Raw genomic sequence first — 17,037 nt, 5'->3', positions numbered from 1 at the left:
TTTTCATGCATGAAAATTATTTTAATATTGATAACTCTACATTGCATTATTTTCAGAAATTCATAAAGAGAAACCAGAGAGACATGAAAAACGAACACCACCGAAGGGTAACGCTACTTTTTTTTGTCTGTTTATCTACATATACATATATGTAATATACAGTGTATTTGTTAACTACATATGCTACCACTACTGTATTACAGAGGCATTCAAAGGTCAGTTGGCACAGGCCGTAAATGGTCAAAAATTCATGTATACCTTAGCATTAACAAATAGCGTAATTTTATGTTTGTGTGGCTATATTGTGAATGCACATTCGTAATAAGATTCTCCTGCCCAAACTTATCCGGGAATCTTTTTTGTAGCAAAGGCGCAAGAAGGTAGAGTGCTGATGAACTTCCTCTGGTGCAAAAGGCGTGAAGTGTGTTGGGCAAGGAAGAAAGCAAATTTATAGGCCAGTGGGTGCCATCCAAGTTAGGAAGTTGTAGTTAACAGTGAGCCAGGTGTGTATCAGAGATAAGAAAAGCCTCCATTTTAAGAACCTACTCTTTTTCAGAGTGTTTAATCTCCTCTAACTGGCACTTTCCAAAAATCCACAGAGGAACTGGTTTGGACTGGTTTTCAAAGGCCAGGTAAACAAAGACTTTTCCTGGCATATGTGCAGATTTTTGCCTAAGAAAGCCTCCTCTAAAGGAGGAGGTTAGGCCACATAAAATTTGATGAGCATCTCTGATGCGCCAGTGCTGTGCTTAGTAATGGCAGGAGGAAAGAAGAAGGAAGGTTATTGAAAATAGTGTGTACATACATACACCCTCCCTCACACAATTATATTCATTTCTGTATATATTCTTTATATGTTTTTCATAGTATTTTACACCTCTAGTGCTAGCTTTCCAGTTCTGTGTTAATCAGGGTCGTCTGGAGTGCCTAGAACTGCTTCCCAACTACTTAATAAATAATGTTGTATGCAAATGAATTTTTTAGGGTATCAGTGAGCTAGCCAGGCGATAATGAACTCAGATCCATTAGCAAGGGATCCCAGTTAAGGTCTTTTCAAGCACAGTATTTTAAAAACACAATGAAGTTGCAGTCTTGACCAGAGCAGCCACTTGTGTACAGTTTCATCTGTACAAAAGTGCATTGCTTTACATAGAATAACATTAACGCTGCAGAAATGATTACTAAGAAGTTATAAGATGCCAGAAAAAAAGCATTCAGGTGTCATTAGTTAAGTTCCTTTATGCATATGCCTGATAATGCCGTCTTTAATTATACAATCACTTACTGAAGCAAATTTTTTTTTTCTATTTTTCGTTTTCACATTTAGTCTCAAAAATGCATCTTCAATGCAAAAGGAACAATTACAAAAAAACATTCTGTCTGGCCTCAAGCTAGAGCATGATAAAGGCATGAATCTTTAGGGAATTTTACTGTCACCCTCTAAAGTACCTCCAGGAAGCATGTGCAAATACAATCTTTTATTGTTTTTAATAGGAAAAATCTAGAGGTAAAATGAATGTTTATAGTAGAAGCAAACCCCCCAAACAAACTTCAGTCTCCTGCCTAAAAATATGGGGACACTAGAGTTTTAAAAATAATGTAAAGTATATTTTTGAATAGTCAAACCCTCCAAGTCCCAAGATTTACAAGGGTGTTCCATCCATAAGCTTCATTCTGAAAAGATTGTTCCAAAATATCAGGAACAGATACAATGGATGGAAGTCCCAGATAGAAATGGTTGAAATTATAAGAAAGATTTTTACAGTAGTAAGAGGCAGGCAAACTTGTGCCCTAAAATTTGCTTTTAATTAAATATTTTTATAAACTACTACTAATAAATTCCATTTCAATTATTGTACTTAGTCAATTTAATCCTGAAAAGAAGAAATACTCTGAGAAATGATTCAACAAAGCATTTGCTCATGCTTAAGAGCACTGAAATTAAATTATTTCATGATTACTTGTACACATAAGCACAAATTCCCTACAAAATAGGGTCTTTCCAACTTGGTATTTGGTGTATTAGTACTTTCACAAGGGCCAACAGCACCCTGGACTGTATGAGCAGGAGCTCGGCCAGTCAGTGGAGGTAAGGGACTAATTATGCCCCTGTACTCAGCTCTCATGAGACCACATCTAGTTACTGTGTCCAGTTCTGGGCCTCCCGGTTCAGGAAAGCCATCCATAAACTGGGGCAAGTTCAGTGTGGGGCCACTGCAGTGGTCAGGGCTGGAGCAGTTGTCCTGAGGGGAGAGGCTGAGGGACGGAGCGGGCTCAGCCTGGGACAGCTGTCCTGTGAGTCTGTCATTCCGTGACATGCACAGACTTTGCAAGACTCTGAGCTGCTGCTGAAGTCTAAGAAGTAGGTGTTACGCTTGTTATGACTGTTACTATCAATGAGTAAGAGGTAACTATGCAATACTTTGGCAACATGGAAGAACAATAATAAAATATATTGAGATAAAGGTATATATAAATATATAATTTCTGTCTAATGGAGGGTCCAATAATAATCCAAATGGACTGATCATTTCTGATTTTTATGAAAAACTGATATTAGCAGTGAAATGAATTGTCCTGCATTTCTGGGAAATATCTCTTATTACAACAGGCATTGGGAAGGCATGGGAAAAGGTTGATCCACTGTGTGCCTTTTCCCAAATACAATTCACTAATGCATTGCTGTTGGAGTGAGGGATGGAAGGAGACAATGTGATGACAAAATGCTACCTCTGACAGCCATAGATTAAATCACAGTGACTTTAGGACAGATACTCGTGTGCCTCTGAATTAGCACTAGCCTCTCTATTTTTTTTGCAGAAAGTATCTCTGAATTCAGCCTGATATGACAAATAGATTCCAGGCCCTTCAAAACTACTTCATTTACTATGTGCAGCACATATCTGTCCCTCCTACCCCTATCGACTTGTTAATAGGGCCATACTGATAATGCAAATATTAAACATCACAGAATAAAGCTGTCTGTGTTTTAGCATATGGATGAATTATGAGATTATTAAGAGAAATATAATGTGTCCCCATAATTAAATTTGTTGTAGCTGAGAGATAAGGTATTTGAGACAGATAAATAGAGTTGGACCATACAAATCCACAGTGTACTAGAAACCCGCATAAGTTGACAAAATTAGCAAGTTAAATGGTGTATTTACATTTGACACAGGGGTCGTCTACCCTGATTTCTGGAGGTATGGCTACAGATATACCCTAGTTAACTTTAAACTAGTTAACATAGTACAGATAGCAACGTAGCTGTAGTGGCTCAGGTACAGCTGTCAAGTATCTATGGGCTTACAGCAGCCTAGAGTGAAGCCAATGCTCTGGGCAGTTTGACTACTACCAGTAGCTGTCAAATCTAATTCTCAGTTCAGATGGATGTAACACTCTCTGACTGCTGCAATTAAATCTAATTTTAAATTGTGCAAGCATGTAACTCATGAGACATTGTCTTGCTCTTATATAGACATTTACGTTCAGTGTTGAAGGACTAAATCCAGACAGGGTTAGGTGCTGCAGTGAGCATCGTGTGCAGGTCTGGTTGGGGAAGAACCGGGCAAACTCAGTGGCAAGCCTCTTCCCCCTTCACAGGTAATTGAGGTGGTTTGTAATGAGTGCAGGTGCCTCCACAGTTCATTAATTGTTGGGATTTCCTTGGACTATTGTTTTGGACCTGGAAGCCTGTGCCCCTCTCCAGATCAAGCCCTTTCCTCTTTTTTTTTGAGTGTTCCTCCAAGAAGAACTAAGTTGCAGCCATCTAAAGTTACTTTACTTTTGAATAAAAGCATCTACACAGAGATTTAATGCTCTCTGACTAAGGCACTCAAACTTCATTGTATTAGTTCATTTATCTTAACTTTCCTGAGTGTTGCTCTGTAGACAAGCACTTAGTCAGTTAGCTGGAGCAAGCAATCTCTGCTTCATGCTTATTGCACTCATCACCTAGCTTTATACTAAGCAGCAGACTGAAGATTTACTCAGCTGGAAACTATTTTTACTTCCCCTAGGTATGGAATTAGTGTCTCCTTATTACATCTCTTCTTTTTGCACTTGCCTTTTTGGGAATGTCTCTGTCTCAAACACTTTAATGAAGAAAAACTAAATCACATCCCCCTTCACTATGTCTTCCATTTGATGCAAATCAAATATACTATTAGATGATTAAAATTTGGAAAAGTCTCTCACATATATGCTATGCTTCTTGTTTTTAATTTTATGTGAAGTAGACAGCAATATACTTATATGATTACATTTGGAATACATTGCTAAATTACCTTAAAATTTTCCTTTATATGCTCCTATTTTAGATTATTTACAAATTTACCACACTCCAGTCGTTGAGGATGAAATTTTTCATGGTTATCTTTTTGCCTCAGGCTGAATTTTCATTCAAAGTCATATAAAAATATTTCAGTAATTTCCAAAATCTAGGTTAGTGAAAATTAAGTTGGAGTGTTATATTTTTTCCAATGCTAATAACAGTTTCTTCTGAGCTTATGCTTTTTTGGTATTTGCAAGGAAGTCCAAGAAAATTTCTTTAAGCTGTGGGAAAATTTTAGCTTACACAATTGTCATAAAACTAGTTTTAGTTGTTATTCTTATTTTTTCTGGATGAATCCAGCATCCTATTAAAAAAGAAAAGAGGTGACCTTTTAATTACAAACTGTGTCATAAAGCAAATAAAATGGTTGAACTAAAGTTGAATGAGCAGTTTTAGTTCCAGCATTTTTCAGCTGAAGAGTGCTTGACTTTGCAGCCTTAAAAACATTTTAATGTGCTTTCTCTTTGTTTTTTACATGCAAAAAAAAAGAAAATCTTATTAACTCTAGTTTGTTTCAGTATGGCCAGCCTGGTTTATTTCTAAAACCTAATGCTTGCACCTAAGCACTGTGGACTTGAAAAAGGGCACGTATTAAGCCCTTTACAAAGAAATAGATATCCATGTGACTAAATCTGGAAAAGATCTGTAGACAGTGAAGTATGTTCTATGACAGAGCTTTTAGGACTACCTACGAAGCTGAGCATGAAAAAATTTCAGAGGGAAAAAACAGAGTTAATATGCAAAAGAAAAATCATATTTAAGTTTGTCAGATCAAAAGCTTCAGTGGACGTTGGTGTCCCTGCCGCACTGTGACTGAAGAGTCAAAAATGGCCAGTCATCACAGCCCTGAAACATGAACCCTTTAATTTTTGGCAACACCTGCCTTCCCTGGATAAGGTTCTATCCAAAAGCCATAGCTCTGACAGTGTCCATAAGAGGTAATGGTAAACATTACAGTCTGGCTTTAGCAAGCTCTGAGGCTATGAGGATATCAACACACAGGATAGGGCTCTTGGACTAACCAGAGATCGCCTTCAGCCTATCATGGGGAAGAGAAAAATAGCTTATGCTTATGCCAGCCTGGTCTCTGCTTATCCACATTCCAGGCTCCCTGCCCAGATACATCAAGTTACTTTTATTTCTCAAGAAGGAGCCAACTGATCCCTTCTCCATGTTTTTAGCTTGGAGTCCACACAAGTATTAATATTTCCTTGCGGTTTAGCCCTTTATACCATTTTGATGATGTGAAGGAACCTTAAATTATATTTTTCTGTCCACTTTAAGGTCTGCTGACACTCAATTCAGTTAGTGTTGTTCAAGGCTCATTTGGGTTTTTTTCCAAAGCATGAAAGAGGGAAATGCTATGGAGAAACTAAAATAAATTTTAAAAAGCCGCAACAGTCTCCCTTACACAAGTAAGATGTCCTGTGGCTAAAAGCAAGCTTTCTGATTGCCAGTCTGTTCTGCATAGTTCAGCTATATTTTTTGGCATAGAGACTACAAGGGCTTTTGTCCGATATGCAGAAGCTCATGTTTCACTGCCATTGACCATCACAGAGCTATTGTTTGCAAAACTGTGCTATTGCCCCATCCAAAACTGACAACCCGCTGGCTCGAAGTGTTTTGCACAGAGCTAGCACCTGCTAATGCAAATGTAAGATGTGAAAGCATGCTACAGTTTCCACAAAAATACTCAGTCTAAGTTCTACTTGGTATAGGGAGAGAGGAGACTGCTTTTCCTTGGTATGCTACTAGATGTCCTAAAGCAATTGAATGAGTTACAGTCTGTAGTTCATTCAATAATACATTGCTGGTGCTGCTGCATTCTTCACAGCCTGTTTTTTAGTGTAAATTGGCTGTCCACATTCCATTTTGAAAAATCTCCCTTCAATCTCTTTCCACTGGACTGCTAATTGTTATCAACAATAATTTACCTGTTATGACTGGAAATGTATTTAGATAGTGCGAACACGTGAGACATAATGAAATTACTGAACGTTTGGAATGATTTTTCTTAAAGACATAAACCTATTTTATAAGGAGGAAATACTTAACCAACAAAAAAATGCTTGCACCTCTGTGAAATGATATTTGCTGCAAAGCTGCTGAAATGAATGTATGCAAAAACATTACTGTGCTTGTTTATAAAGCTCACAGTTGTCTTCTAATCAGAGTTGTATTTTCTGTGCTTTACTTGTTGACAGAAACGTGAGTATTGCAAAGAAAATATTTTTTCCCTGAAATTGCAAAAAGCTAGTCTTTTGGTGATAGAGGTTGACAAGGAATGTTTTTGTCTATCTAAATCATTAGGATATGGAATACAACCATGTCCAGAAACAGGGTCTGAAAGTTGGGTGGGCGATAGAGTCCATAAGGATTCATGTTTGCCTGCATCTAGCAGGTCGTGTAGTTGGTTGTGGTTTGAACAGCTGCTCTTCCTGAAGTTATGCTCTGATTAAAAGAGATGTTTTCTTGTTAATCCATCCCGTGGCTGAAGTAACAGCTAAAAATAAAGAAAAAAGAGCATGGAAAGTAATATGCTAGCTGGTTTTTGTTAAGAATAGAAACCAATGCTGTCAAGGACTGAAAATAATTTCCTCGGTCCGAAATCTTAGAGTCAGGGTGCTTGTGTAATGGGACCAGAAGAGAATACACAGATTAGATTAAGGTTGCTGAACAATCACTTATTTTGCAAAAATATGGTCTAACATCTGAAGGCTTATTCAAGGAAAAATATTTGTCTTGGACCTGGAATTAAATATTGACATTAAGAAGGTCTATACATCATCTAGTACCTGTGACTCAGAACTAAAATCCATTGTTTGAATTTACAAATATTTTTCCTTGATCACTTCGGTGAAATAATAAGTGTACATAATACCTCCAGATTTATTGTGGGGTTTTCTTATTATTTCTAGTAATTCACAGAGAAAAACAAGAAAAGATTGAGAGGAAGGAACCCCTAAAGGGTATGTATTCAGCATTTGATGTTCTTTGTCTTTTTCCCAGTGGTTCAAAACAGTCTAATCTATTGACTTTTAGACCCTTCTTGTAAATCCCAATTATGTTTAAGGATCGAGGAGGTGTTGTGAAAGCCAGCTGGAAGGAGAATGAGGCTTTTAAAAGCACTTTGAATTCATCGCTCTGCAGAAAGGCTAAAATTATATTCAGAGCTTAATGAGTAAGTTTTTACTGTATTATTAACTTATGTAAATGATGCCCAGAGCATAAATAGGTGCCTTTTTTATTCTTCTTGAAAAAATCCAAGCATAATATTTGTCTTTGGGAATACTTCTGAGCAAAACATAATGAGTAAATTATAATATACAGGGCATTCTGCTTCAGAGACCTGCGTTAGAAAAAAAATTTCCCCAGACTCATTTCAGAGACGTTGGGGAGAGGGCGTTAGAGAGGATTTGCTAATTTGCTGTTGGTGTATGCCAACAACAAATTACAGATCCGCCTGTTGTAGGATTCAGAATCAGGATACTGCTTCCTCTCCACCCACGACTCATCAGTTAGCTCTGGGCTCCAAGAGCCACTATCTAGTTTGTCTCTTGTGAGGGATTTTTTGGCAAAATGGAATTTTGTTGGAAGATACCTACTTGTCAAAACACTTTAAGCCTCCTGTGAACATGTCCTTTACATAAAAATGTGATTAATGAAGTCTCAGGCTGGAGGAAGAAACCCATTCTGAAAGAGAAAATAGGCCAGTGGTCATAATAAATAACCCAAAAAAGGGAAGACCCAATATCCAGCCACGGCTGGTTTATTTCAGACCAAGAATACAAGTCTCACAACCCAAGTGAACATGCACCTTCCTGAAATCTGTGCTTAACTAGGTCTTTCTAATGGTCTCTGATTGGAGCTTTTCTACTGTAAATAATTCAAAATACATTGAGTTAGCAAGACTGACTCTAGAGGTTAATGGCAGGCACATAAGTTCAGGTTTCTGTTAGAATGAATATTTATTACCAGAAAATGGCATGGTGATAACAAGAGAAATTTTTTCTGAGATTTGGAAAAATGACAGAGCAAAGACTACAGTGTCCCATATTAAAACATGAATGTGTCGTTAAGACTTCTCCTGTTATTTTTTTGAAAACTTGGGAAACTTTTCAATTTGATTTGATAGGAGAACAATATTTAATGTTTTAAAAGTTTCTTAGAACAGGAAAAAATGATTCCAACCAATCTCAGATAGCCAATGATTAAGAATAAGAATTATTATACTGCCTTAACTTTTCGTAACTCCCACTAATATTCTGTCTACCTAAATGTATTTTATCTTAAAGTGAATGTATTACTTAGTTTTTAGTGAACTATTGCTACAATTGCTACTAAAACACTACTGTGTATAGAGATTCTCTGTATTCACAGTATTAAGAAACATTGATTTCAGACTGTACATTATATTTTAAAACTATGGCTATGGATACGTGTCTTTCTAAGGCCCATTTCATTGTAGTGTGACTGGAAGACTCCAAAGTTTCATGGCATCCCTGTACTTTAACTGTTTATTTTTTACTTTAAATACATTCCTTCTTCAAGATTTAGATAACAGAGTAAATAACATCCTATTCTAATTTTTAATCACCTTCTGTGATGAAGTTTAGGAAAGTTATCTAATGACACAGAGAATAATTAGAAGTGTCTCAATCAGAAGTGACTCAGTCAGCTATGTCAGGAACTCATTCTCATGTATTTCATCACTATATTGCTAAAAAAATGTGAAAGCGTGAATATTCCCTACCCTTCTTTTGCTTCCAGTTAGATATGGAATTCACGGTACTGTAAAAGAACTTCCTTATTTTCTCATGTTTGACAAAGGAAGTTTTACTAAACGGGGATGAAATCTCCACAGGTGTTACAGTTAAAGCTAGCTTGCAGTTTCACTGCTGATTTTTCTGAAGTCCTCCAAAATCCACAAGCTTATTTCCCATTGTCTGGAAAATTATTGTGTAAAATCCTAAGAAAAGTGAACGGGAGACGTTATATGAATGAGTGGATAGCATAATACTGTTTCCCCTGTCATAATGTTAGTTTTTACTTTGCACATGCTGGGCATCTAATTATAGCTCTGAGATCGTCATTGCCGGGGACGGATCTCAGCTAGTGTCCGTTACTAGCTCTCTGTATCCATTACTAGCTATCTGTATCCATTACTGGTTATCCATTTCAAGCCAGCTGGCAAGTGACAGATGTGTCATTTGTGCATGTGATGCTCTTATGCTCCAGGATTGATGCCAGGGTTTTTATGAGCCTCTGCCTGACAGAGTATGGAGTGGCCCAGGTGATGTCCTCTTCCTAGTGCAGGCAGCAGCGTTTACCGTGAGCTCTGCCTTAGTCCTTGACAGTTTTCTGAAAATCTCTCTTCAGGAATGGACAGACAATTGCAAGCGATGATGTTACCGTAGTAAACAGCTGAGGTATATTACCATGGTTTGGATGGTACGCAGTAATTTGTTAGCCAGAGTTGTCTGCTCACACCCGTGTAGCGTGATGTACGCTGTGCAGATATGCAGGGGATAGCTCAGGAGCAACACAGTTTGCCATTTTGTCTCCTAAGGCTTATCTTGGTAGAATTATTTTTGATTCTTAAGTTTTTCCACTGTTTTTTTTAATATATATGAACACATTTCTTCTTCCCTAGTGACACATAAAGACAAACTGGAAAGACAAGAAAAACCTGAAAAAAAGGAAAGGCATGCAGGTAATAATTTAATGTCGGAACTTATTTTACATTTTGAGATACCCCAGAACTGATTGTCTACTCAATTTCCATTTATGCATCCCCTTGATTGGAAAAAATGTTTTAGAACTTTATGAATAAAAATCATGAGATCATATAAAGGTTTGCAGACATACAGACTGAGTAGCATTTTGTATTCCTTCTGCATATTTGTTGTTTTTTTCTGAGGAAGGGAGATGATATATTTTATACTCTAGATTGGTATAATCTCCCAGTAATGCCTGAATATTTCCAACACTCACAGTAAGTATGGTTGCTAAGATAATATGGTCATCAAGGAAAAACACCTGACAACCTGTAAACAAAGGGAATGAGGCAGGCCATGTGAAAAAAACTTCTTAAAAACAATACTGAGTAGGGCTGCTGCATAGGCATTGAATAGAGTAGGATTAATTCTTTAAGTAGTTGCTTGCAATACATAGGTATCTAGCACTGCTTTATCTTCCACAATTCTTACTTTCCTTTGAAACACCAACACAAAACTGGAGAGTACATAGCAATGCTCATGCATACATTTTTGTGTTCTTAGTAGAAACTTATATGCTGGAGTCAAATAGCCAGCTGAGTGTTTTCACACACCTGGTCCCTGTAGGGCACCTTAGGGGATACGAAAACATACAGATACCAGTTCTGCACACCCATGGACAAGTTACTGTGTAAACATTAATCGCAAAAAATTAGCAAATCAGAGCCCACGTGGGAGAATATTCCAGACTACCCACCACTCAGTGACTATTGCACAACTCGGGTGTATTCTGAAACCTGAGCCAGAAATCTAGTCACTACAGTGTAGTTTATTTCAATTTGTAAAGTGGAAATTAAAAGCAAACAAAAAGCCCCAAAGAGCATTAGTTATAATGCCATTGCAATTAGATTTGTAATTAATTATAGTGTTTAATCATTCATAGCTGGAAAAACTGTTAGTTGTAATGTGGAGTTCAGAAAATCCTTCAGAAACGAACTAAAGTAATAAACTAGAAAGCTCAAAAATAACAATAAACCAAAATAAAATAGTAAACGACAAACAAAACAAACAAAATGAACCATTAAACAACATAAATAAGCATGACTTTTCTTAACTAACTTCTTTCATGGGATTGCAGTTGTGCCAGAGACGGCAGAGACCTCAGGGATGGTAGAAAAGTTTTTGAAAGTTCGAATCATGTCTTTTGGCATCAGCAGCAGGCAGCAGGCAGCTGAATCAATCTTTCTAGTTTTTTGTATGGAGAGCCATGGTGCCTACTTGTGTTTCTTGTCTTTTTTGTCCTTTTTCTCACTTAAAATGTGACATTTCTCTTTTTTAATAACCATTAATGATGATGTTATTTATTTCTAGCTATTCACAAAGAGAAACCTGAAAAGCCAGAAAAACATGAAAAGAAAGCATCTTCTAAAGGTACTGAGGATTATTATTAGATGTTGTACAATTTTAGATTTTTAGTGCTTATATAATTTGGGAGAGTGTGGAGATGAGTATTTAAAGTATAAAGCTCTTCTAGTCCATGCTTTACATTTTTTGGGTGCTCTCACTTTTGCTTGAGCAGGTCTTGATCAGCCCCTTAGTAAAGTCTTGCTCAGCATGTATTTCCTGCTCAGTTTTCTTGTTTTGATGCACAGAGGTAATTATGAATCATTCTTGTGCAGCTAAAGAAATAAGCCTATGACTATTATATTTGCATTCCTTGATGTCTTTTCCTCCACAATGGGATTCAGTAATTTGTCTGCAAAGAAGGCTTTCTCTTGTGTATCAGTTTTCAATCTGGTGCAGACCTAATGCAAGAGTGTTTACTAACTCTCCATCTGGGTCTTCCATCATATCCAAAAATAGATTTTCATTTTCTTGCCTTTATTTTTTTGCAATAACATTTTCATTTCAGTACATGATTTGTACTGTCCTCCATGGCAGAAGTGGCTTTGGTTAAGATTTACATATCTACTAATTATCATATATATTCTGAAGCAATATTGTGTATGAGAGGTGATTTTCAGTGTTCTTTTGACTGATAATTCCATCTTGAGCCATGACTTGGACAGGGGGATTTAAAAATCCAATCAGCTTGCCCTGTTATGCCAAGACTAACATTTATTATTGCTTAGCATTTGAATGTTTTTGCTCTGAATTTTTCTTTTTTTTTTTACATGCATTGCTTTTTGGAAGCCAGATATTTCTGTAAAGAAGTTAGGTTTCAGTCTTTGTCGCTTCTTACTTTTACTCAGTTGACCCTTGAAAAAATACTATGCAATGTATCTTAATATCAGTCTGTTATAGCATTCAGATTAATCTCATGATGAGATGCATGAATTAATCAGGTTTAATTTGAATCCGTTCAGACAATATAGATTCAAATGTACAAATCAGTCTTTATTGGACTCAACCTTATTCTAAGGAGAAACGTGAAAACAGAAAGTGGGAGTGAAGAAAGAGAAAAAGTGGAATGAACACTTAAAGCCTTAAAAGACTTTGATAGGTAGCCATTGTCCAGTTGCTCTTTAAAAGGGGTATTTGGTCATTTTTTCTACTTTCACTGTATAACTTGAAAGTGTAGGATTTTTTTATACAGCAAAATCACACTGAAGTAATCCAGAGAAAATAAATGCCCCCGGTGTCTGTGTAGATTTGAAATGCAAATAGCTTCCAAGGATCACTGAGATATTCCTAATGAGCAGCCAGCCTGTTTACCCATTTATCTCCTCCGAGCTAACCAAATCACTTAGAGCTTTAATGTGTTTAATAGCAGCCATGACTCCAGTCACTGGCTGGAAAATTTTGTGAAGAATTTGGCCACTTTGTAGCTAGGGAGATTTGCTGCTGCAGTATGACATACAGACATGCTACCCTCTCTTGAGTAGTTTCCATGCCATGCAAGTCCCTGTGGTTGGACTCAGTGCGCTGGGGCACTCATTGCCTTCAGCCCTTCCTAAGGCACATTTATGCCGGCGGTGTGCTGAGCTGTCCAGTGCCAGGCTCACCTCCCTTTTGTCTGGGGTCTGCTCTAAACTGGATCAGCTACCAGCAGTGCCGAGGGGCCATTTCAACCACTTGCAGTCCCTAGGAAGTGAGGATGCTCAGGTCCAGGCCAACCGCAGGGAACAAGCGTACTGAAAATCAGGTGGCTACTTCCCCCACAGTCAGGAGATTTTCTCTACGCTCAATAAAAAGACTTAGGGTACTTCTTCAGCCCCTGTTAAAGGCTCCAGAAAGCTTCAGTGATACGAAGCTATTTAAACATGTCATCTAAGACACAGCTATCTTAAAAAAAAAGAAAAACAAGCCTAAATAACAATCATGGCTCATCTAGGCAGCAATTCCAGGCTGGAATTCAGTTAGAGAGGATGTTGCTATCATGTAGTTATCACTTGAAAGAAGTGTCATTAACTCTCAAGGCTGTTTTGTTCCGGCAATAAGTCTGGATGGCAACCAAGAGAGGAAAGATAGAAGTCTCTGCATAAAATTTTTACAGCCTTTCTGGGACACAGCAGAGTGTGTGTTTACACAGTGTATCCTGTGCAGCCATGAACTCACTCGAGCTGGGCTCTGAAGTGAGCACCAGGCTTGTGGCTGTGTTTGTATGACAGCGAGCCCAAGCTAAGAAAATTTCCTTTCTGTAAGACGAATGTAGTCACACGGCTTCTTGTTGGCTGGAACACAAGAAGATCAAGCCTGTGTCTGCTCGGAGCTTGAGCAGACCTAGTTTGTATCATCTGGAATATGCAGTATAAACATTCCCTACAACGCTTCAGATCTGTGTGACTGCCTTGTCTCCTGGTTAGCTGAGTCTCAACAGATATTCTGAAGCTTTTTACCCAGTGCATGAACCTGTGAAAAAGAAGCAAGAATTTTGCAAACTGAAACACAGGAATCATGAAGAACTGTGAAACTTCCAGGGATGTTGTTGTGTTTTAGCAATATTTTGTCATTATTTATGAGGGTTTTTTTTTTTCCTAATATGCAATTGTACTCATTTCTAGTAATTCAGAAAGACAAGCCTGAAAGACATGAAAGAGCTGAAAAGAAACCTCCTCCCAAAGGTAGTTATTTATTTATTTATACTACATTTTTTACCAGAATTTTCATTAAATCCATGAACTTTATTTTATTGGAGCAGAGAATATGTGTATGAAAAATCAGCTACATGACACTATAATGAAATTAAAATATAATTCAAATTAAAATGTCTCTAGAACATCCAAGGGTTAGTTCTATGCATGATCCCTTTTAAAACCTGTTGAAATTTCAAAGATGAGAATTAAAGGTATGAACCACCATTTCCCTGAAAAAGAAGTAGGCCTATCTGTAAGTGATCTGACATATACATTTTCACTATAACTAGTTAAGGAAATACTTTCTTCACTAGCCAGCAATATTTGGTCATGCTGTGGCTTTGTTAGTAAGTAGGAATTGCCCTTATATAAATATCTGTATTCTATTTTAGAATGGGTAGAACTATTCAGTTTACATATTGATAAAATCAGTCTAGTCAGCCCAGTGGCTTAATGGAAATACAAGTCCAGTGCCTTACAGAAGACATGGATTTTGTAGCATTCAAGTTTTGCCTCAAGGATGGAGACCTTTAGAGCTACAAAGAAAACAGAAGTGTGAACATCACACTAAACAGATTACTTTAAACCATATTCCGTGGCATTTTAAATGAATTTTTAACTAGAAACACACATATTGTCACCATCCATGTCTCAGATGAGAAAAAGCTGTTGGTACATACGAGCAGAAGGAATAGTCCTGGTCTCACCAGCCTCTGTGTACCTTCAGCCACTGATATTTGCAATTCAGTAATTCTGCTTGGAAGCCTTCTCACTCTGCTGCAGGGCACATCATGAATTGGCCTGTCTCAGACTAGTCTTTCAGCTTGTGGAATTGTTGTAGAAAAAGACTCAAGAACTCAAGACTTCTTGGGCAGAGACCTGGAACCGGTGCATAAAAGTGACCCTTACAAATAGCCACACTTTAAATCAACTACTTTTACAGCTTACAACAGAGTTTAGCTCTGATCTCTGAATTCTAAAGTTACTCAGATTTAGTCTGGAAGTACCTTCCATATTTGTTTGCTTCATGACCAACATTTGTCTCCCTAGTTTATACCATAAAAGCTAGCATATTGTCCTTAGAAACATTGACTATTATTTGCTAGAGCCTACTATGCTTGGTATCAGTCAAATACTCGGTACAAGACTGAAGACAAGACATATTTGCATCTCATATTTCCGTCTAAGTCTGTCTGGTTTGGGGGGATTATAGCTTTCATCAGATCTGAGCAAGGTGTTAATGATGAAGAAAAACTCATTAGTAGTAGCACAAGATAAAATAAATGGTACTGAGTATTATTCTGGGGGGCAAGAATGACACTGAAAGATTGTTCTTTATTACCTGCAGAGGAGAAGAAAATAAAGAACACTAACGTGGAAGCAAAAGTTAAAAAGGAAGTGAAGGATGGAAAAGGAGAAGCAAAGACGACTGAGAAGGTCAAGCAGGCAGAGACTAAAACAACAGAAGTTGGGCTAATAAAAGCCAAACCGAAAATTAAGGAGGAGAAAGCTCTTCAGACTGTAACTAAATCGGAAAAGAAAGGTAAACAAAACCAGGAGGAAACAGACGAAGATCTTAAAAAGGTAGTAGGGAAGAAGCAGAGACAATGAAGTTAAAGCTGGCAAGGACCAAAGTCCACACATGAAAAACAAAAGTGCAGTACAAATAAATTCCAGATGAATCTCAGACCTCTAGAAGGAGACTATTGAGAATAAAATAAGTTTAATCTAAATAACCAGAATGTTCTAACTGTTTGTCATGGCTAAAGATTCGTTTTAGTTTAAATCCTTCTTTAACAAGGACCAATTTATCTTCAGATAGGCTGGAGTCTTCATGGATTTGCTCAGTAGCATCTTATGTAGTGTATTGCTAGTAAAGTTATTTTGGAAAATACAGGCTGTCCAATGACCTGTTGGGAATTATGTTTTGCTTCTACATCTGCATATGTCCTCCCTAACAACAAGGAAAGTAGCAGCAGAGGAAAGGGAATGTAATAATTTGTATTACATCAGATTATATGAGGCATTGTCATGTTGTCAGGTATTGTATGACATAGTGATATACCTGCCTGATGTAATTTGGTGTGATCAGCTTCCGAATTTCTCCTAAAAAGGAAAGAAATGCCGCCCTGGGAAAGTAAGAAATTAAGTGACAAAACAAAGAATCGACATGCATCAATGCCAAACGCAGGTGTCAACTATACGTTCCTCGTTGTCAGAGTTAGCCTGGGTTCTTCCACTCCCAAGTTGCACTGACTGGTTCCCTGATTTCCCTGTGGTTCTCCATGGCATTAGGTACAATTTTGTATGAATGAAGGAGGCAGGACCTGGCTCTCTGTACATATTGCCACACTGCAGGCACAGGATTATTCTGACATTAATAGAGGCAGCTCAGCGTTGCGTGGCGCACCTATCTGATCCTTTCAGCCGATAACCACAGATAAATCGTTATGCCTGAGCATCAGAGCAGCCATCCCTGCCTGGATATCTGAATCTGCCCGGGCAGATTCTCTCAGAATTTCATAGCCATCAGCTCTGGACCCCTTAGGAGTTGCCTAAATTATATGTTTCTAGAAATCTGAAAGGAGAGATTTTGAGACATAGCCCCCTTTCTGACATGCATAGTGTGCTGAACCAGTATTTTTTAGCATTTATTTGTATTCTTGTTAATTTTGGTTTTTACTTGAAATACTGGAGCCTTTGAGGCATGAAATCAAAGCAGCATCTTTCATGCTGATTGCTGTGACCAAGGGGAAAGTTCAGCAAATTGTTGAGCTCCTCTTGGGAGGTGCAAATCTCTTTCAGTTTTTGTTTGCTCTGACAGAGCAGTGCACAGTGGGATCCACTCCATACTGTTCAGGACAAGGCTCTCAAAAAGCAATGGTGTGCAGATGAGGCACTTTACTCC

The 17,037-nt window shown here is 37.7% G+C and overlaps 1 protein-coding gene across 1 annotated transcript in view; it reads left to right on the top strand.

Moving 5' to 3' along the window:
- TRDN (triadin) overlaps window positions 1-15,740 on the top strand; it is a 45,616-nt gene extending 29,876 nt beyond the window's left edge. The window contains exons 3-6 of the mRNA XM_009577079.1: window positions 9,990-10,049; window positions 11,192-11,308; window positions 11,425-11,484; window positions 15,478-15,740. Of these exons, the coding sequence (XP_009575374.1) occupies window positions 9,990-10,049; window positions 11,192-11,308; window positions 11,425-11,484; window positions 15,478-15,740 (500 nt within the window). The remainder of the gene's footprint in view (window positions 1-9,989; window positions 10,050-11,191; window positions 11,309-11,424; window positions 11,485-15,477) is intronic.
- Window positions 15,741-17,037: the final 1,297 nt, after the last annotated feature.

This window comes from Fulmarus glacialis, unplaced genomic scaffold (assembly GCF_000690835.1).
Source record: "Fulmarus glacialis isolate BGI_N327 unplaced genomic scaffold, ASM69083v1 scaffold5294, whole genome shotgun sequence".
NCBI lineage: Eukaryota > Metazoa > Chordata > Aves > Procellariiformes > Procellariidae > Fulmarus > Fulmarus glacialis.
Note: the sequence above shows the minus strand (reverse complement) of the source record. Positions and strands in the feature narration are given on the sequence as shown.